At 37.7% G+C, this 18334-nt stretch overlaps 1 protein-coding gene across 4 annotated transcripts in view; it reads left to right on the top strand.

Moving 5' to 3' along the window:
- LOC591869 (protein phosphatase 1 regulatory subunit 12A) overlaps positions 1-18334 on the top strand; it is a 124241-nt gene that overhangs the window by 86368 nt on the left and 19539 nt on the right. For all 4 annotated transcript variants that reach the window (XM_030987818.1, XM_030987817.1, XM_030987820.1 and 1 more), the window contains one exon: positions 16197-16229. In XM_030987818.1, the coding sequence (XP_030843678.1) occupies positions 16197-16229 (33 nt within the window). The remainder of the gene's footprint in view (positions 1-16196; positions 16230-18334) is intronic.

Here is an 18334-nt window from a genome sequence, read left to right as displayed (position 1 = left end):
TTTACATCTTATTTCATTAGTTAGGCCTATGTAGACCTTTCTATACAACAGTTAAAAAGATAATTTCTTCAAATTTGCTCCTACTACCGAGAGAGTGGCGGAAGGTTTGTGTGTGAGGTGCGATTTTGATTTGGAATACCCGGCCCGGTAAACTTGCCAATTAAGTCCTTCTGACTTTCGATGTTTGTGAAATTGACAATTTATTTATTCATTTGCTCATCAATATTTTTAGTTACTTTAAAATACTGTTTAATGTGCAAGTTTGACGTTCTTAATCAATCTTTCCTGTTCATATTGTTAAGATTAAAAAGTTATTAAATTGATCGTTCGATCTATTCACATTATGAAATTAACATTCGTAGACTCTCTTTGAACTTATGATTAGATAAGCGGCCTATCTGTTTTTGGAAAATTGCCCTTGCTCTGGTAAATTCCCGTGGCAAAGGGCAACTTAAAAAAAAAATTGCCCCTTGCTCCTGGCTGCTAAATCTAAGGCTTGCGGGCCGCCGCCTTGTTTGCAGGCGCGTAGCCAGAGTTTGGTGTTTGGGGGGGCACATACATGTAATCGATCGAGGTCAAAAAAAGGGGTCTACAAAATTTCAACCGATCCTGGAAATTTTAGGGGGGGCATGTGCCCCCCGTGGCTACGCGCCAGCTTGTTTGTATGTACCGTAGACCTCTATACATTCTGTGAAGAAGCTGGTGCTAAAAGTCATGGGAAATTGATCCTGCACAAGTTTCATAAAATACACACGACATCTAACAAAAATAGAATCAATTTTTTTGGCCTCATACTCGATGCCCTTTTTGTAAAATATTTTGGCCTCGATGCCCTTTTTGTAAAAATATTTTGGCCTTGGTGCCCTTAAAAATATGAGGTACTCGAGGCCAAACTGGCCTTGCCCTAAAAATGACGAAATTTAAGGCCTGTATAGTGACTGATGATGTCATCAGAGAACTATGCAGGTTCCTCAGATGGTGTTCCAGGGTCGAATGTTTAATTGATGGGAGGAGTTGGCATGCATGAGAAGGAGAAGAAAATATATTTAATTTGTCATTCTTAGGATTCAAATTAATTTCAGGGATGCCAGTGTTTTCAGACTCTATAACAAACTGTTAAAGTCTTGCTAAAATCACACATACAATAAAAAAGACCTAACACAGATATGGTTGTATGTAACTAAGATAACATATCACAATTTGGTCCTAATGTTGTATATTAAGTCAGTCATATTTCCAACCATATTTCCAATATAAAGGCATTAGAAGAGTTTATTAACATCAGACATTACTTCTGTAATATGCATCCACATAAAAGGAACACACAAAAAAGTCATTTTTCACCTTCACCAAGAACTTAGCCTTCTCTTTGAGTGTAGCCCAGCAATGACCAAGGCATAGAGCAATTCTAGAGAAACTGAGAGTAAACTTACAAATTGTTTTTCTCTTATACCAGGAATGCAGCCTTCTCTTTAAATGCAGCCCAGTCATGACCTAGGCATAGAGCAATTCTAGAGAAACTGAGAGTAAACTTACAAATTGTTTTTCTCTTATACCAAAAGGTAGCCTTCTCTTTAAATGCAGCTCAGTCATGACCGAGGCATAAAGTAATTCTAGAGAAACTGAGAGTAAACTCACAAATTGTTTTTCTCTTATACCGAGAATGCAGCCTTCTCTTTAAATGTAGCCCAGTCATGACCTAGGTGTAAATTAATTCTGGAGAAACTGAGAGTAAACTTACAAATTGTTTTTCTCTTATACCAAGAACGCAACCTTCTCTTTAAATGCACCTCAGTCATGGCCAAGCCATGGTAGTAATTCTAGAGAAACTCTTGAGTGTTTGGTTACAGAAAGGGGAACTTTAAAGTGCTGTTTATTCATGCTGGCCTTAGAATAACAGGGCAGTGTGATATGATATTTTGTTTTTGTTGATTCAATTGACAGCGCAATGCCTTAAGGTCTGCTACTCGTCTCCCAAATATCTTGATTGAAAACAGTGTTCACATCAGAGACGAAATGTTTACACTTCTTACCAGTGTAAACCCCCCCCCCCCCTCCATATAAAGAGACATTTTACCTCTTGAAAGCTGTTAATGGAGTGCTTTTCAAACTTATGTAGAGGTTCAGTAAAGAGAGCAATAGATTACATAAAAATCACTGTCAGGAAATGTGTTTCTATGAGTGCAAGTTAAAAACAACTCTTATGAATGACAGATTTTGTTTAATGCTGTGAAAACCAGGAAGGGGGAATGAAGGAAATTTGAAAATAAAAGCAGTTCATAAAGAGGTATACATAACCATTTCTATTTTTGAGGTCTATGTCAGCAAAAAGCATGAATTGACAGAATAGCATGTAGACCAGTCATAGAAGTACATTGCAATGCATTGTCCTTTGCTCTTCATACCCGGACATGATTTTGAAAATATGCAAACAATTATGTTTGTATGTTTCATATAAGTTTTGAATAAAACTTTGGATAATGCAGAATCATGTTTTGTTAGAATGATGAAAATGAAGCATCATTTAAAGGCTCTTGTACATTCAATTGTAATACTGTCATTTCAGTGGTCGGGTAGGGGGGGGGGGGGGTAGACAAACCTGCAGACAGAATGGATATCAAGGAGGAGATGATGCAATTCAGTCTTGTAAACTTGGCATTTACCGACTTGTAACAGTTCGCACCTCACAATACACAGAATAGATACGAGGCCAACATGACGTACATTCTCATGAATAGTAACATGCTCGTCCTGTCCTATCTCCCAGCGACCCCCCATCGGCTACTCCAACTTGCCCCTCCCCCTCTCCAAGTCCAACATTCCTGACATACCTCCCGACTGCATTCCTTGCAATCTTATAGGTCATTTCCTTGGTAGTCTGCTCTTGTTAAACCCAGTCTCATCTATTTGTCTTGGCGTTAGCGCAGTCGCTACACTTCCTACCCAAGTCCCATCAATTCTTGTTGATATTAAATAGTTGGGCACAGCCGAGCTTGTCCCATCTATTCTGATTGATGTCAGTAGTCTGTGCACTTCTAACACAGTCCCATCCATTCATACTGATGTTAGTGGAGTGTATACTGCTAATAACCCAGCCCTGTTCATTGTCATTGATTTTAGTGAAGCTTTTTAAAGTCTGTAGTCAGATACTTTCATTAACGTTATGTTTCTATTTTTCAGCTTCATTTCAATATTTTTTATAAGGACCAATTATTCAATTTAGCACTTCGTGAAATATTGAATCGAAACATTGTGCTTAAGGGTTTTTAAACAGTTCCCACTTTTTCTTGTCTCTGAAAAAAAATTAATTAACAAGATCGTGAGTTTTATTATTTGATTAAGGCTCATTCAGCTTTGTGTGGTAAACTGCCGCTATAAAATACTTCAGGTTTTTTCAATTACATGTAAATGAATGGCCACTGCTTGCAGCAAAGATCCTACAGGTATTCACCGATCTGTTTTATAAGATGAGGAAATGTGAAGTGAATTACATTTTATGTCATCATAAAAAAAAACTTAGTGCGGCATATGTGGAAGACTCTTTATAGTGCTGCAAGTATATGCAGAGTGCATTTATGGTGTAGTCTGCTTTGACCTGCTGCCTTGACCCTTGGAGGACACCATTTTTTTAAGGGCTAAATTAATCAAATATTATTCTTCAAATTGGCAACAATATGTATTTCTGTTATCGCTACGATGATAGAATAAAATACAATGTGTCTGATAACAATATACAAGAGCGAGAATGTCAAAGTGTTTTTTAAATGGCTAGTTTTTATTGAAAAACAAAGATTGAATCTCTCAAGTGTTGCCAATTTGAGGGTTTTAAAAGCTATTGTCCTTTTTAAATACCTAGCATCAAATGCAATATAGTCATGAAACAAAAATGGATGCAGTATGTGCAGAAATTGTTGCCCTTTGTACACATTTATCTGGTATATTTTTGAGGGCTTTGAATCAGAAGTTATTGAACCAAACTGCAAAATGTGGAATAATTGATGCGAAACGGTTAAATGTGAAGATTTCATTCATATCATTTTTTTCCAAACTGACATGTTATTGCCCAATGCTCAATGATCCGCAGTATTCCTTTTTCATTCACATGAAGAAATTGATTCTATTAGGATAGATGTATGCCAACCTTTAAAGTTAAAGACCAGTTCTGGCCATGCGATTGCATTGCGAAAGAAACGTTTTGGAATCGATCAGAAAAGGTTGATCATCTAGCATATAAGTATTGGTGTGTACTGCAAGACTCTGGAATCATCAAAATGATAAGAAATTTGGCCCATTCTTGGTAAAGTTACAAGCACTGTGCACAGAAAGATGTATATGGCACTACGCGACACGTGCGCGATATCTATCAGGTCCAAATAGATATAATAATTTACCAGACATATCCTTCACATGATTGGTAATAAGAGCTTCCGTTTCATTTTTTGAGAGGGGGCGTTTCCAAAACTGGTCTTTATCTTTAAGCACAGATCAAATACAGAGGTAATGATTTACGGACTGGGAATGGCAATAGAAATAGGATCAAATTGTAAATCTAGCATGATGGATGGTGCAAAATGTATCATGATAACAAAATGTATTTTATTAGGCCATGTTGCGAAATCAAATGAAATGTTAACATTATTGTAGTGCCATATTTTCTGTGGTGATTGATATCTCATTGGTAATTTAGGAAGGAATGGATAGGAGTATTTATTTTTATTGTTATAGTAAGCGTGTCTTGAAGGTGTTCATTGGGGATGATTTTATGTTAGAAATTCATCGTTTTTCATATAGCAATGGAAATTGGAATACTGTGCAATGGAAAGAGGGCGGGAGGGAGAGTAGAGAGAGAGAGAGAGAGAAAGAATGAGAGGGGGAGAGGAGAGAGGGGAAGGAGAGGCAGAGGAGATGTACGGAGAGGGAGAGAGAGGATGATAAAATGATTAGCAGGACGGTATTAAAACAAGGAGGTGATGAAGAGAAATGTAATTCGCACTAACGCACACTCCATCTTCTCCAGTCCCCTTTGAAGAAGGGGGGGGGGGGGAGTAGAGAGAAAGAGAGAGAGAGAGAGAGGGGGGATAGAGAGACAGTATATGATATACGGTACCTAGTGTGCTGTCACACTTGATTAGGTCTTGTGTGCGACCTGTCTGGGAGAGGATAATAGAGAGCTGTGATTGCTGTTAATATTACCCATTGTGAACTATTGTTCATGTATTGTGATCGCAAGGATCATGATCTGTAGAGCTAACAGTGTTGGGCTATTTTACCCTCTGTCTCTTTCTCTGTCTCTATCTCTCTCTCTCTCTCTCTCTCTCTCTGTCTCTCTCTCTCTGTCTGTCTGCCTCTCTTTCTCCCTCATCATATATAAAGATCTTCTCTGTCTCTATCTCTTGCTTTCTCTGTCTCTCTATCTGTCCGTCTCTCTATCTGTCCGTCTGTCTCTCCTGTCCATCTATTCATCTGTCTATCTCTCTCTGTCTCCCTCTCCCTCTATTTGTACCCTCTCTCTCTCTTTAGCTGATTTATGAATGATATAGAATGACTTTTTCCTGACATATGAAATTACATTGCAGCACTGCTCATGTATCAGTTCTTTCTCTTCCTTTCTACTTTTCTTGCTTCCTCTCTCTCTCTCTCCTTTCCCTTCTCTCTCAACAATCACGATCACCTGCTTCTGACACCACTGCATGCACATAATATCCTGGGGGTCCTTTGCTGCTTCGCACTTCATGAATAGGCTGCATAATAATCAAAGTGATATTTATTGTGTGTGCGAGAGAGAGTGCGTGGTGGGATCGACACTGCTGCTATTCAAAAATCCTGTTTTTTCACACGTTTGCCGGCGGATGTATCGCGATCCATACCCCTGCGGTATGTTCGAGTTCAGCACCTGTGCCGGAATTCCTCAAGAGGATTTTTAACTGTATTCGTTGGATGCAGGAGAGACTTTAAATGAAGACATCTGAAAGCTGACAAGATTGTCCAGGGAAAATATGCCTGGAGTAGACAAATAGCAGAGAGAAATGTCGCCCTGAATTTGGATTGCACAATGAGTGTTTGTGTAGAACATGCCCAAATCTGGTTAATCCTTTTAACACATGTTTGTGAAGTCAATAGAAACGATTGCTTTTGTTGGAAACCAGATTGGGCCGTTCCATGTCATTCATGAGGAGGTATTGTGAAGGAGATGCAGGTCATTTGCAGCTGGGTAAACTTTAATGATTGAACATATCTCGTATGATTAGTGGAGCAAAGGGGATCTGGTATTAATGGGCTTCAAGGGATTGTGGTTTGTGGTTTGTTGTGTCTGGACTCTGGAGTAGGGTTTCTGTCACACCGATATAGTTTTACATCAGCTGATTTATGGTGGCATGTAGTAGAGAATGTGGGAGTCTGTAGAAAACTTGTTGAGGATGTAATCTAGTACTGGCAACTGCTCCGAATCTCTATGCATGGGACTACAGTGTATTTTTTTTTACATTGGAGCTACAGGATTGTGATTGAAGTCTAATTTGTTTTGATCTTTCAGCAGAGGACGATTCCTTGTCCTTTTCATGTATCTCTGTTCTCATAACAGTGCTTCTGTTTATTTCTTTAGTTGAGAATGTGCACAAAGGAAGAAGACAATTGAATATTTGATTTTGCGATGGAAAAAAGGTAAAATGTAGGAGTCTGCAGAACACTTGTTGAGGATGCCATAGAGTACTAATTGGGATTTCTATGCATGGGACTACAGTGTATTTTCATGAATGGAAGCTAGAGATTGTGATTGAAGTCTTAATTGTTTTGATCTTTCAGCACAGAAATATTCCTTTCTTTACATGAATGTCTGTTCTCACAACAATGCTCCTCTTTTATTTCTTTAGTTGAGAATGTGCACAAAGGAAGAAAACATTGAATATTTGATTGTGTGTGATGGAATAAGGTAGAAAATGTGGGAGTCTGCAGAAAACTTGTTAACGCCATAGAGTACTGCTCGGAATCTCTACATGTGGGACTACAGTGTATTTTTACATTGGAGCTACAGATTGTGATAGAAGTCTAATTTGTTTTGATCTTTCAGCAGAGGTTGATGCCTTTCTTTTTACATGTATCTCTGTTTTCACAACAGCACTTCTGATTATTTCTTTAGTTGAGAATGTGCACAAAGGAAGAAAACATTGAACATTTGATTGTGTTGCTATTTGATAACATCTGCTATGAGTGGAGAGGGACTAGCGAATCATCCTTGGGAACATGAAAACAGATGCAGTACAGGAACTCATAGAAGACAACATTTCAATTTAAATGCATGACCTTCCTTGTTCTGGATTCCTCTTTCTTTGGAAAGCATAAGTTTTGAATGGTTTTATCTTTAATGAATGTATTCTTTGGAAGGAGGTTTAGGGATGATTTTTTTTATCTCCAATGTATGTTTATATACATGGATATTGAACATATGTTTAGATGTCCCTGTTTGGATAACTATCACGTCCTGCCGTTAGTGTTACACAGGCATGGGCCCTATTCTCATTTGATAAAATTGCAGTATTCTGGTCCTTCATGAATATCTGGCCATGTGAATGCAACATCGTATTTCACACATTTGTATATATAGAGAGAGAGGGATGCCTTACATATCATCAATCATTCTTGGATGCATCGTAAATGTGGGGATGCCTCATATGTATCAAGGAGCAGGCAAAAGGATGCATTGTAAATCACAGGATGGAGTGTGTATCATGACACTAGCATCTGTCTTTATAAGATGGCTTTTGTTAATCAGGGCAGCATTTCTCGAAACCGTCATAACTACAAGTTCACCGACATCCCATTGAAACGTGTGTTAAACTTAATACACGCATTTCAATGGCATGTCGGTGAACTTGTAGTTATGACGGTTTCGAGAAACGCTGCATAAGCATATATCTACATGCCTTGTATATCACAATGCTTGCATTTATTTGTATTGGATGCATTGTATATACCAAAAGATATCCCTTTATCATTAACCCATAGATATATGTATTTCCTAGGCATACCATGTATCTTATATACTAGAGACACCCCCCCCCCCTATCCCTTAGCAATAGCATCTCATGTTGACAAGCTATCGTTATCAATCCAATGGATGCCTTGCATATCATATTGCTTGAATTTATTCGTATTGGATGCATTGTGTATACCAAAAGATATCTCTCTATCAATAGCCCATAAATATACAATGTATGTAAGATCTCCTAGGTATACCATAGATCTTATATACTAGATACCCTCACCCCCATCCCTTAGCACCATCTCATGTTGACAAGCTATCGTTATCAATCCAATGGATGCCTGGTATATCATGGATGCCTCTCGTATCATATACCAGCATCTCTTGACGAGTGACGGTTTCATTAAATCTCGCAGCGATCATCAACACGGTTGTTTGGGATCAGTTGACCCAAGATGACCTCTTTATCATCATGCTGTGATTGGCTCGTGTGGGTTCTACATTTTTTTTATCACTCTTGTATGGAAATGGAAATTGAAATTAAATTGAATTAAATAGAAATTGAATTGAATTGAATTGAATTGAATTGAAAAGGTTTATTAATAAACATTCAAAGATTTGCTCGCCTGAGTTCTACATGTCTTCTCACTTTTGTATGGAAATTCAAATTGAATTGAATTAAATTGAATTGAATTGACAAGGTTCATTGATAAAAAAAAATCAAAGTCAAGCTAAAAGCTGATACATCTTGTATTTACTTTTATAAAGCTGCAGGATATAAAATAAATGCAAATAGCACATTTCAAATAGGCAAACATGAAATTAAGACATTCAGTAATTAACTGATATGATAAAAAAGAAATAAAAAGAAGAAGAAGAACTCTGTTATGTGCTAGATGAAATTTTCACCATGCTTTTCTTCAATTTCTGCCGCACTGATAGCCACATGCCATCTTTCATGGTGATATCGACAGATATTTTAAAATTGGATTAAAAAATGAGAAGGTCACGATTAGGGCAAATTTGGCATATATGTTAATCTGTTAATCATCATCAAAAGACCATTATTTGTATACTGCAATAGCAAAATACACATTTGTGAGAAGAAGCCTACTATATTGGACTTTAGACTTTGTCCATTCGTTATGCAGATTTAATATACATTAGGCCTGTCCTCATCAGACGGAAGTTGCAAAATAACCCGCTATTTTCAGACTCTGGATATTTTTCCCGAACTCGAAATTGCGTCACTCTTCACCAGACCAATACGCTCATCACAAACTAGCTAGGGTGGGGAAACAAGACCAATATTTCTCTCAATATTTTCTCAATCAAGTAGCCTGCTAATTGCAACTGCAGGCTTATGAAGACGCAAATTATGTACCTGGCTAATTTGAGATCGGGCCAGTTAGAATAGCGGGTTATTTTGCAACTTTTGGTCTGATGAGGACAGGCCTATAGAGTGACTTTAGAAACAGAAAGGTGTTGGTGCCCTGATGATAACTCTTGCACATTATAAACATCGTGCCTGCAGAGTATCATATTTGCCTGATTTATTTCCCTGCTGTTCTTTGAACATCAATTTATGTAGCAGCTCTGGCTTCCAAATTGCTTGTGGTGCAATACTCTGTTGTTGGTCTGTTTTAAAGAGAACCCCAAAAGTATTTGTATTCATACTCTTGATTGTTTTGAGTGAGTTTAGAAACAGAAAAGCGTTCATGCCCTGATGATAACTCGTGCACATGATGAACCCTGTGGCTGCGAACTATCATATTTTGACTGATTTATTTCCCTGCTGTTCTTCATACAGCAATTTATGCAGCGCCCTGGCTTCCAAATTGCTTGTGATACTGTGTTGTTGGTCTAATTTTTAAAGAGAACCCCACAAAAAAAAATGATTGCTTGTAATGTGATGCATTCCGACAATGTTCCTTTAGAATAGGACCCTTGGTTGGTTCAAGTTAGAAAAGAGATCCATCTTTCAAGAAAGTTGCACATATTGCCCCTTATTCCAGTAATTCTGTTCAAAGGCAAAAAAACAAAAGAAAAAGTTGACTAGATTAGACCTCCTTCCGTTCAAAAACTTTATTTTAGATAGAGCTTTATAATCCATTTATTTTGTCTGGTTTGAATTTGTGTCGAATGCAGACCAATAGCTGCTAACCATTCCTATTTTGGAGGATTTATTCCTGCTTTTTAGCACTCAAACTAATGTTATGAATCCTACATTCCTCTCCTTCTTTTTTTGGAACTTCTGTGAAAAATATATACACAAAATGACCAAATTTTGCCTCAAGGGATTCCTCTAGTGTAAATACAGATTATAATAACAATAACAAATTTCATTTGTAAAGCGCTTAAAAAACTAGGTACAACGTCAAATAAACATACAGCAATAATAATACATAATTCTAATAACATTACAGATAATTAAACAATTATGTTTATGATTGATATGGTCCCTTTAATGAAGGATGGCTCAATCTGTGAATCCTGTCTGACCCTTGTCCTTTAATCCCAGCTGTGAGTGGAATGTGGTCCTATCCACCAAGCCTGAGATGATTGAGATTCCATCCCCATCTGACTCTCATCCCTCTCTCTCCTCCATCCCTTCTCCCGCATCATCCCTCGCATCCCATTAACATGCCTTGGCTGGGATGCGATCTCCATGCACTGGTAGAAGACTCCCATCCCATCTCATGCCTCAGTCACAGTGCGCTTCACCCACACCACGCTACATTTGAACCTGTCACGTCGTGGCTTCGTCTTTGTTACACGTAAGGATTAAGCCCTGCCGAATGTGTATGCCTCTCGCGACCTGGATAATCCCCCCATCTTTTGATCTGTTGATCCCCGGATTAGGTAATCCATTCGTCTGTCGCCGCGAATCATCCCCAACGCCGTCACAGGAGCGACGGCGTACGCACTCACCCTCGTTTACCCGTGCTTTGGGATTGGGTTAGGAAAGTGGGATACACCCCCTTGGGGTAACGCTAAACCCTTCGGATAATCACATCCATTCTACTCGTGTGGGATTATATCTGACATCTTCACTTACATGTATTGTCTATCTCTGTGGTAAACAGATCTAATGTTACATCGATGCTACCTGAGCTGACCTCATACAGCACTGTGGTAGAGAAGTTGCACTGCCTTATGGATTCAGAGCATATGCTTTAATACATATCTCTATCAATTTCTTTTGTTTTCCCTCCATGAAGGTCTTCATTGATTTTTATTGATTCCGCTCATGGAATCCATATGTCACTTTCAAGGGTCTGTTCTATTAGCATCTGTGTTACGTCTGTGTGCTAAATGGTTGCGACACTAATTAATCCAGGTTGAGATTTGTGCTTCAGTGTTATTCTTCAGTTGTGCTGAACTGTGTAATGCTCTCTATGGTTCTCTGTAGTATCATTTGGATTTTGACAGGAAAAGTGAGATTCTCTGGATGATATTCTTCTTCTTCATTTGTTTCAAGAGCTTGCATAAAAGGTTACCATTGTTACTTTTTGAAATGTTTCATCAAGCTGTGTCGAGCTGTTACTCCTCAGAGTTGAATCACACTTCTTACATGTGTATGATGTGTATAGAGTTATTTTGCTAAAGTTTGATGCGTTTAGTTATTTGTCTCATGCAATTAGTAGTGATAATTGTTGCTCATACTAAGTTCATTGGTGTTTCCTTTACGAACGTCTCATTACTAAGACAGACACGAGATTCATTAACGAGTCTCCAAGGAATCCTCATTTCCTGGTACACTATGACAAGTGACAACAGCTATTGGATTCATCAAAGGGTTTCCCTCTCACCGACTGACTCGTAGCCTGTTCAGACTAAGGTGTATCTAATTTTGATTGCTTTGTTTACCGTCAAATGTGTTGTAGTGGCCTCCTCTCTGTCCATGCCTCCAGTTTACCAGTGGTACATGTATTCTTAATTTTTCCATCTTTGAAGAGTTACCTGTCTAGAAAGGTCACCTGTGTCAGGTTGGCCAATTTTTCTGTATCATACACAATGGCTTGTATGAACAGGTTTTGAGTGTGCTTCTAACACTACAGAGTTTGACCCTGTGGTCTCTTGTATCGTTCATCTACATGTAGAAAGAAATATAAGGAGTAGAACCTGTGTAGAAAGATCTCCTGTCTACAGTGGACACTTTCCTGTGTATCTTCTGTGGTCCTTATAGACAGGTTTTGAGTATATGCTTCTTACATTACAAAGTTTGACCATGCAGACTCTTGTATTGTTCATCTACATGTAGAAGGAATTATATGATGCAGAACCTGTATAGAAGGATAACCTGTCTCCAGTGAACACTATCCTGTGTATCTGTTGCAGTCTTTATAGACAGGTTGGGTCTGGTCTTGTACTATTGTGTTGCATTTGCCTTATTCTATTTCCCCTCTGCCTTCTCTTTGGTGAAATCTGGCATCTTGGGAATTTTCTTCAAGACACAAATTTTGTTTATCAGACATGGTCCGACCTGTTGTGCTTATTGCTGTAAAACTTTGAAGGCTATATAGGGTTTGATTACCTATAATTATTTCACCTGTCTCTTCTTCAGTGTTTGCCTTATTGGTGCATTAAACACAACATGTTATTTGGTAAAGTATCTGTTTACGCATACTTTAGTGAATGGTTTTCATTGGGGCTTTTGTAAATTAGTTTCAGGGGAAAAATAGCAGATAATTTGATTCTTTAAGGCACTATTTAACTTTTGAAAATGCATGTTAAAAAATGTTAATGGTATGAGGTCCCTTCGTAATGGTTAGACTCAATGATATATCAATGACTTCAGGGTTTCTTGGACCATTGCATAACAAAATTTGTTTATCTTTTATGAAATGCAGTTTTTTTTTATCCTCACTAGATGATGCATTCTCTAGAAACTTCAGGTATTTTTTTAACAACTCTTAAACAAGTTGATAAACAATTCAGCTACTTTTGTTACCATTTCAAAATTGTGAAAAGTACGAAAGTAGAACATTTATGCGAACAGAACAAAGCTAGGGATTTTTTTATCTTTTATTTTTTAATTTATTTTTTAATTGCTTTGTTAACTTGTAATTCCTTTTGATGGGCTGGCATCACAAAAGAGAGCTTGGATGCATCTTAATTCAAGTATATCCCCAAAAGCATCTGCACAATAATTGTCACAAGACTTCTCCTGGAAGTTACACAGTTCCTCTTCTTGTTAGGAATCATATCGTCGCTGTTTTCACGAAGTGACGGAAGTGAAAAAAAATTGCATTCACTTTGCGTTACGATTTTCCTCACTACCGTCACTTCGTGAAAACAAGGACGATATTGCCATTCTAGAGGAAGGCTGAGGTCACAGTCTTTTTGCACTGTCAACATTCAAAATCTAACTTTTAAACAAACTTAATGAGAACCTGTTTAGCAGTTATTCTTTTTTTCTTCTGGATAGCAACTGATTCTCAATCAATCATGCAGGAAGTCGTTGATGAAGTGTCGTCTGAAAATATTTGCACCAATGTTTACCAACATGTAGCAATCACTTGGATTGTACCCTTCATTAGTAGGTCAGTTCTTAACCCCTGGAGCTTTCGACAAGGGAGGAAGTTTGTTGATTGAACGTCTCCATGTTTAACCAATTGTATATGATGAAGGATTTGTGGACAAACGATTGCTGCGACAAAACCATAAACTTTGTTCTATTTGTGGAAGGTAATAAGAAGTTGTCATCTCACCAGTCACTCTTGTAAAAGTGGAAGATACCTTATGTTCTGTACCAAGGTGTATGAACTTGATGTACCAACCTGCTCGTTGCTGTGACTGCAAACGAGCAGTTTGGATTTACTGCTGAAGGCTATTAGAAGGTGTTATTATTATGCCAATCACTAACTTAATCTTGCAAGACATTCAGTTCGTTACCCAGGTGTGGGAAAGTAGGCACCAGTGGTCAATGTGACTGAACCCAAGCAGCTTGGTTATATTTGGAAAGTTATTTAAACTGCTATCATGCCAATCACTTACTTAGACTAAGACAATCTGTTCTCTACTTAGGTTTAGGAATTAAGGTACCAGGCAGTGGTTAGTGTGACTGCACCTAAACTGCTTGGTTTTTTAGTAGAACTTTGTAAGAATATCTGTCATTATGCCTATCACTCAGTTACAGTCACAAGACACCCTGCTCCATGCCAGGTGTAGAACTTGAGGCACCAATTATCGCATTAATTGCTCTACACTCTTTAATATTTCATATTCAAGAAGGGCATATTGAAACCTGTCATTACGCCAATCAAGGCACGTTCATGTGGATTTGACTTGCCTGGAAGTACCACGTGCACAGGAAATTGATGTCGTTTGAGCGGCAACCTCACGTTTCCTCCCAATGTTTCTTTTAGAGTGCTCGCTCGGATCCTTTTCTAATTGTGGCAGTAACTCTCTGCAAACCCCATGCGCACAGCTTGTGGTAAAATCGTTATTGACAGCCGAGAATTCTTTTCTCGAAGCAGTTCATTTCTCAGAGACAGTGAAGAAAAAAAGATTGTATTGCTCGTAGCCTCTGGAGGTAGAGCCGGTTTTGGACAGTCTAGCCTTTGATAGGTTCGGGTCAATGGTTCATTACTTGTGCCTGCTTCTGTTAGGCTAGGGAGACTTGAAAGATATCAACTGGAATCATTTGCTAGCTGTCCATGGGATAGTTTGGAATGATTCCTTCGACCTTCGTCCTTGGTCGTGTATTTTACACATAAATTTTGTTTGTAGTCCAGGAGCTAAGCTGTAAACACTGAACTTGATCCGGCCAAGAATTCATTCCAACCCTCAACGGATCTCTACCTGTGGGACTAGCGACACAGTTTTGGATTAGGGTCTCAATTGCGTCAACTGTGATTTGTAGACGATACAGGATACCAATCTTCCTTTCTCAAAGTCCAGTATGATATTCTGACTATTACAGAACGGTTCTATATTTGTGGAATAAACCAAACTGATTCTCCAGAGACAGCATTTATGGAATATAAACATTCAGTTTTTGGAAGCTTCGTGGATAACTAAGTGCCATTTGTGAGGAATAACTTCACGCATCACGTTTGTGATACTTGCCCATTATTGGATTAAGCTTGTTCTTGCCAAGTGATCGCTACGATCATGTCGTACGGAGGCTATGGCCGCTATGGCTCAGGGAGCTCAGGATCCTCCTCGTACACTCCAGGAAGTGGATCCAGGTATGGGTCCACGACTGGGTCCGGGACAGGGAGCCGACTAGGCTCCACGGGGAGCTACACTCCAACTTCATCCGTAAGCAGCTTTGTTTCTCCCTCTGTTTCATATCATCTTTTCAATTCTTTTTCCTCTCATAATACTTTTTTTTTCTTCAGCATTCTCTCTCTCTCTCTCTCTTTCTCTCTCTCCCTCTCCTCTCCCTCCTCAGTGAATTGTGTGATTCCTATTTCATACAAGGGCTTCAAGTCTATCTATCTATTCTTATAGCAATTTATCAGGATAAATTTTTGTTTTCTTGTCTATTCTACCAATTAATGCAATGTTACTGTGACATACCACATGCATATTCAGTGCAGATATGTACCGGTATTGAATGGAGAAAGATTGTGAGTTCATGTTGTCATTGTGAATTTTTTAACTGTTGTAGTCTGGTTGATAATGGAATAATGTTAATCTATGTTGATGTCATCTGTTGTTTGGTATGTGCAAATCGGTTGATGCTGCTTTGTGCCTCCAAATCAAGATTTGTATGGATTGTTGAAAAAATATATATATACTCTTTTTCTTCAAATATATGCTTTTTAGATTCATAGTGGTAGTCAAATTAGCAGCAGTAGAGGATACATGTTTTGATTGTGAAAGTGAGCTGCTTGTCGCAGTAGAAATAACACAGCAGTGATTATGTTTATGTTTTTACCATGTATTAAATGTATTTAATCAGGAAATGTGCATTGCAAATCGTGGAAAGCTTCTTCTGTTCCGAAGAAGGACTTTAATTGTTTTTTTCTCACCCCCAATTTTTCCTTCCTTAATAACAGGATGATGACAATTATAGTTAATTATTAAGCGAATGCTTCCACAACAGTCCTTGTTTTTTTTCTCAAAAGCACTCTTTCTTCTATTATCATTGCCTAAGTTATTCATTCTAATGGCAATACATGTGTAATACACATGCTTTCTGTCTTCAATGTTATTCGTGTTCATAAATTAAAAATCTGAAATCTAAAATGCATTTTTCCCTCAGAGTCGCCGACCGTCTCCTCTGTATTCCTCTTATGTAAGCATACCTGACAAATTTCCTTTCAGCAAATATCTTCCACCTCGACCATCTATCTAAACACCTCGTACATAATCCTCACCGTCCTCGTGTTTGTGGCTAGTCTGTGTTCCAGTCTGAATGTCTTGTTTATCACTTATATTTAGCCACATCTAGTATGACATGTACAATGTTTCATCGGTGTATAATTATATTGGAACATCATACATCTTGTGTTTATATACATTGGGTACATTTATTCTTTAGATATGGTAGTTGTAATTGCCCACTAGAAATCATTCTGTATTCAGTTTACACATTGTGAGACTCTAATTCTCTATAGTCTATATAATACATACTTCAGGAGATATATTGCCTCTTTTATCACCTGAGTTGAGTCTTTTAAATTTAGTAGTGAATTAAACAGACTATAAAAGTATCAACATCATTTTGTACATCGTCGGCGAAGAGCCACAATAATGACAATTTTAAGACATTCAGCCTGAAACAAAGCTATTAATGCTCTCCCTTATGCTTCATTTCTGCCCCCCCCCCCCTGCATAGGCTTACCGGTATGAGTATTAATGGAGGCTGTGACTTTAATGCTTTTTGTCTTTGGAGCCAGAAGGCTGTTAACTCTGTGAATAATGATATGAGTTAAACACCCTCCTGGTTCCAAATAGTCGATGTTGTCTTTAATATCCTTTGTGTTAACCTGTATGATACCACCTAATTTAAGTACAAAAATATGCATCACAACTAGAATATTATGGGATAATGTTATAAAATCTTTGCTTGTGCCCTCAATATTCAACTGGATAAAACACTGTATCCGGTATAAATCAAAATTCACAACCAATGAGCCTATTTTGAAAATTTCTTTACAGATGAGAATTTGTAAAGTCAAGAAATGTCAATGATTTCAAGATGCAATGAATTTCATATCATTTAAAACAAAATTGAAATGTTTGAAAAAGAAATTAAATAGGTTGGCACTTTGGCACTCCATAGATGAATAGCATATGAAAGAAAAGCATGTACACAAATGTATGCAAACTCACTACTGGAAACAGGTTCTAAGTACATCCTTAACTATGAGTCTCATTAGATGAATTATATCAGGTATTTTCATAGAACCCACAATATAAGTGTAGACATCACACATTTCGTCGGCGTTATTATAAGCCAACAAATCTATCATGAATTACTGCACGGATTCGTTGTTTTATAATATTGATGACCATTTGTTGTAGGTGAAACTTTATACAGAAACATTTATATGTTCATTTAATTTGGTGTATCATATATATACTACAGTCTGCACCTATCTCTAGTATCATTATACATGTCTGTGTTGATGTTTTCACACGGCTTCATATATCAGCCTCGGGTATCTAATTCATACTCCATTCAGTATATCACTTTCATTAAGTATGAACACAGCATTTGATCCCCTTGTTGATGGTCTAAACATGGTTCATGGTTGTCATATTCATACTCAGTTCAATATATTAGTATCCTGATGTTTGAACTCAGCAGTTGCTCCATATTTTATAGTCTAACCATGGTCAGTGTCCACACTTTCATGTAGTCTGAACAAAGCATTGGATCCTTCTATGAATTCTATGGTCCATTCGGGTCACATTCACACTATACTCTGTGCATTTTCTTTAATTTAGTGTGAACAGAATGTTAGATCCATGTAGTAATGCTATGGTTATTGAAAGCCATATTCACACTTGCAGTATTTTACTGTCTTGGGATCTCATCTCAGCATTACTACTATTTGTTGACGGTCTCTCCATGGTTCATAGGAGTCACATTAACACTCTGTTCAATGTATTTAGTATTGTAGTCTGAACAAGGCGTTATATCCACTTGTATATTCTATAGTTATTTAGAGTTGCATTCACACATTAGCCAGTGTTTATACATATATGTATCATGTATACATCAGTGATTCAAGACCAAAGTAGATCTCTGTTATTTATTTAGTATATAATTATACAGCCTGAACATTCCATTATACCATATACATGTATATGTTGATGCACAAAAGACTAGTGTAACTATTATGAAAGGGGAAGTCCACCCTGATATTTAGTTGGTTTTAATAGAAGCAGAGA

This window comes from Strongylocentrotus purpuratus, unplaced genomic scaffold, assembly GCF_000002235.5.
Source record: "Strongylocentrotus purpuratus isolate Spur 01 unplaced genomic scaffold, Spur_5.0 spur5_scaffold_17, whole genome shotgun sequence".
Lineage (NCBI taxonomy): Eukaryota > Metazoa > Echinodermata > Echinoidea > Camarodonta > Strongylocentrotidae > Strongylocentrotus > Strongylocentrotus purpuratus.
Note: the sequence above shows the minus strand (reverse complement) of the source record. Positions and strands in the feature narration are given on the sequence as shown.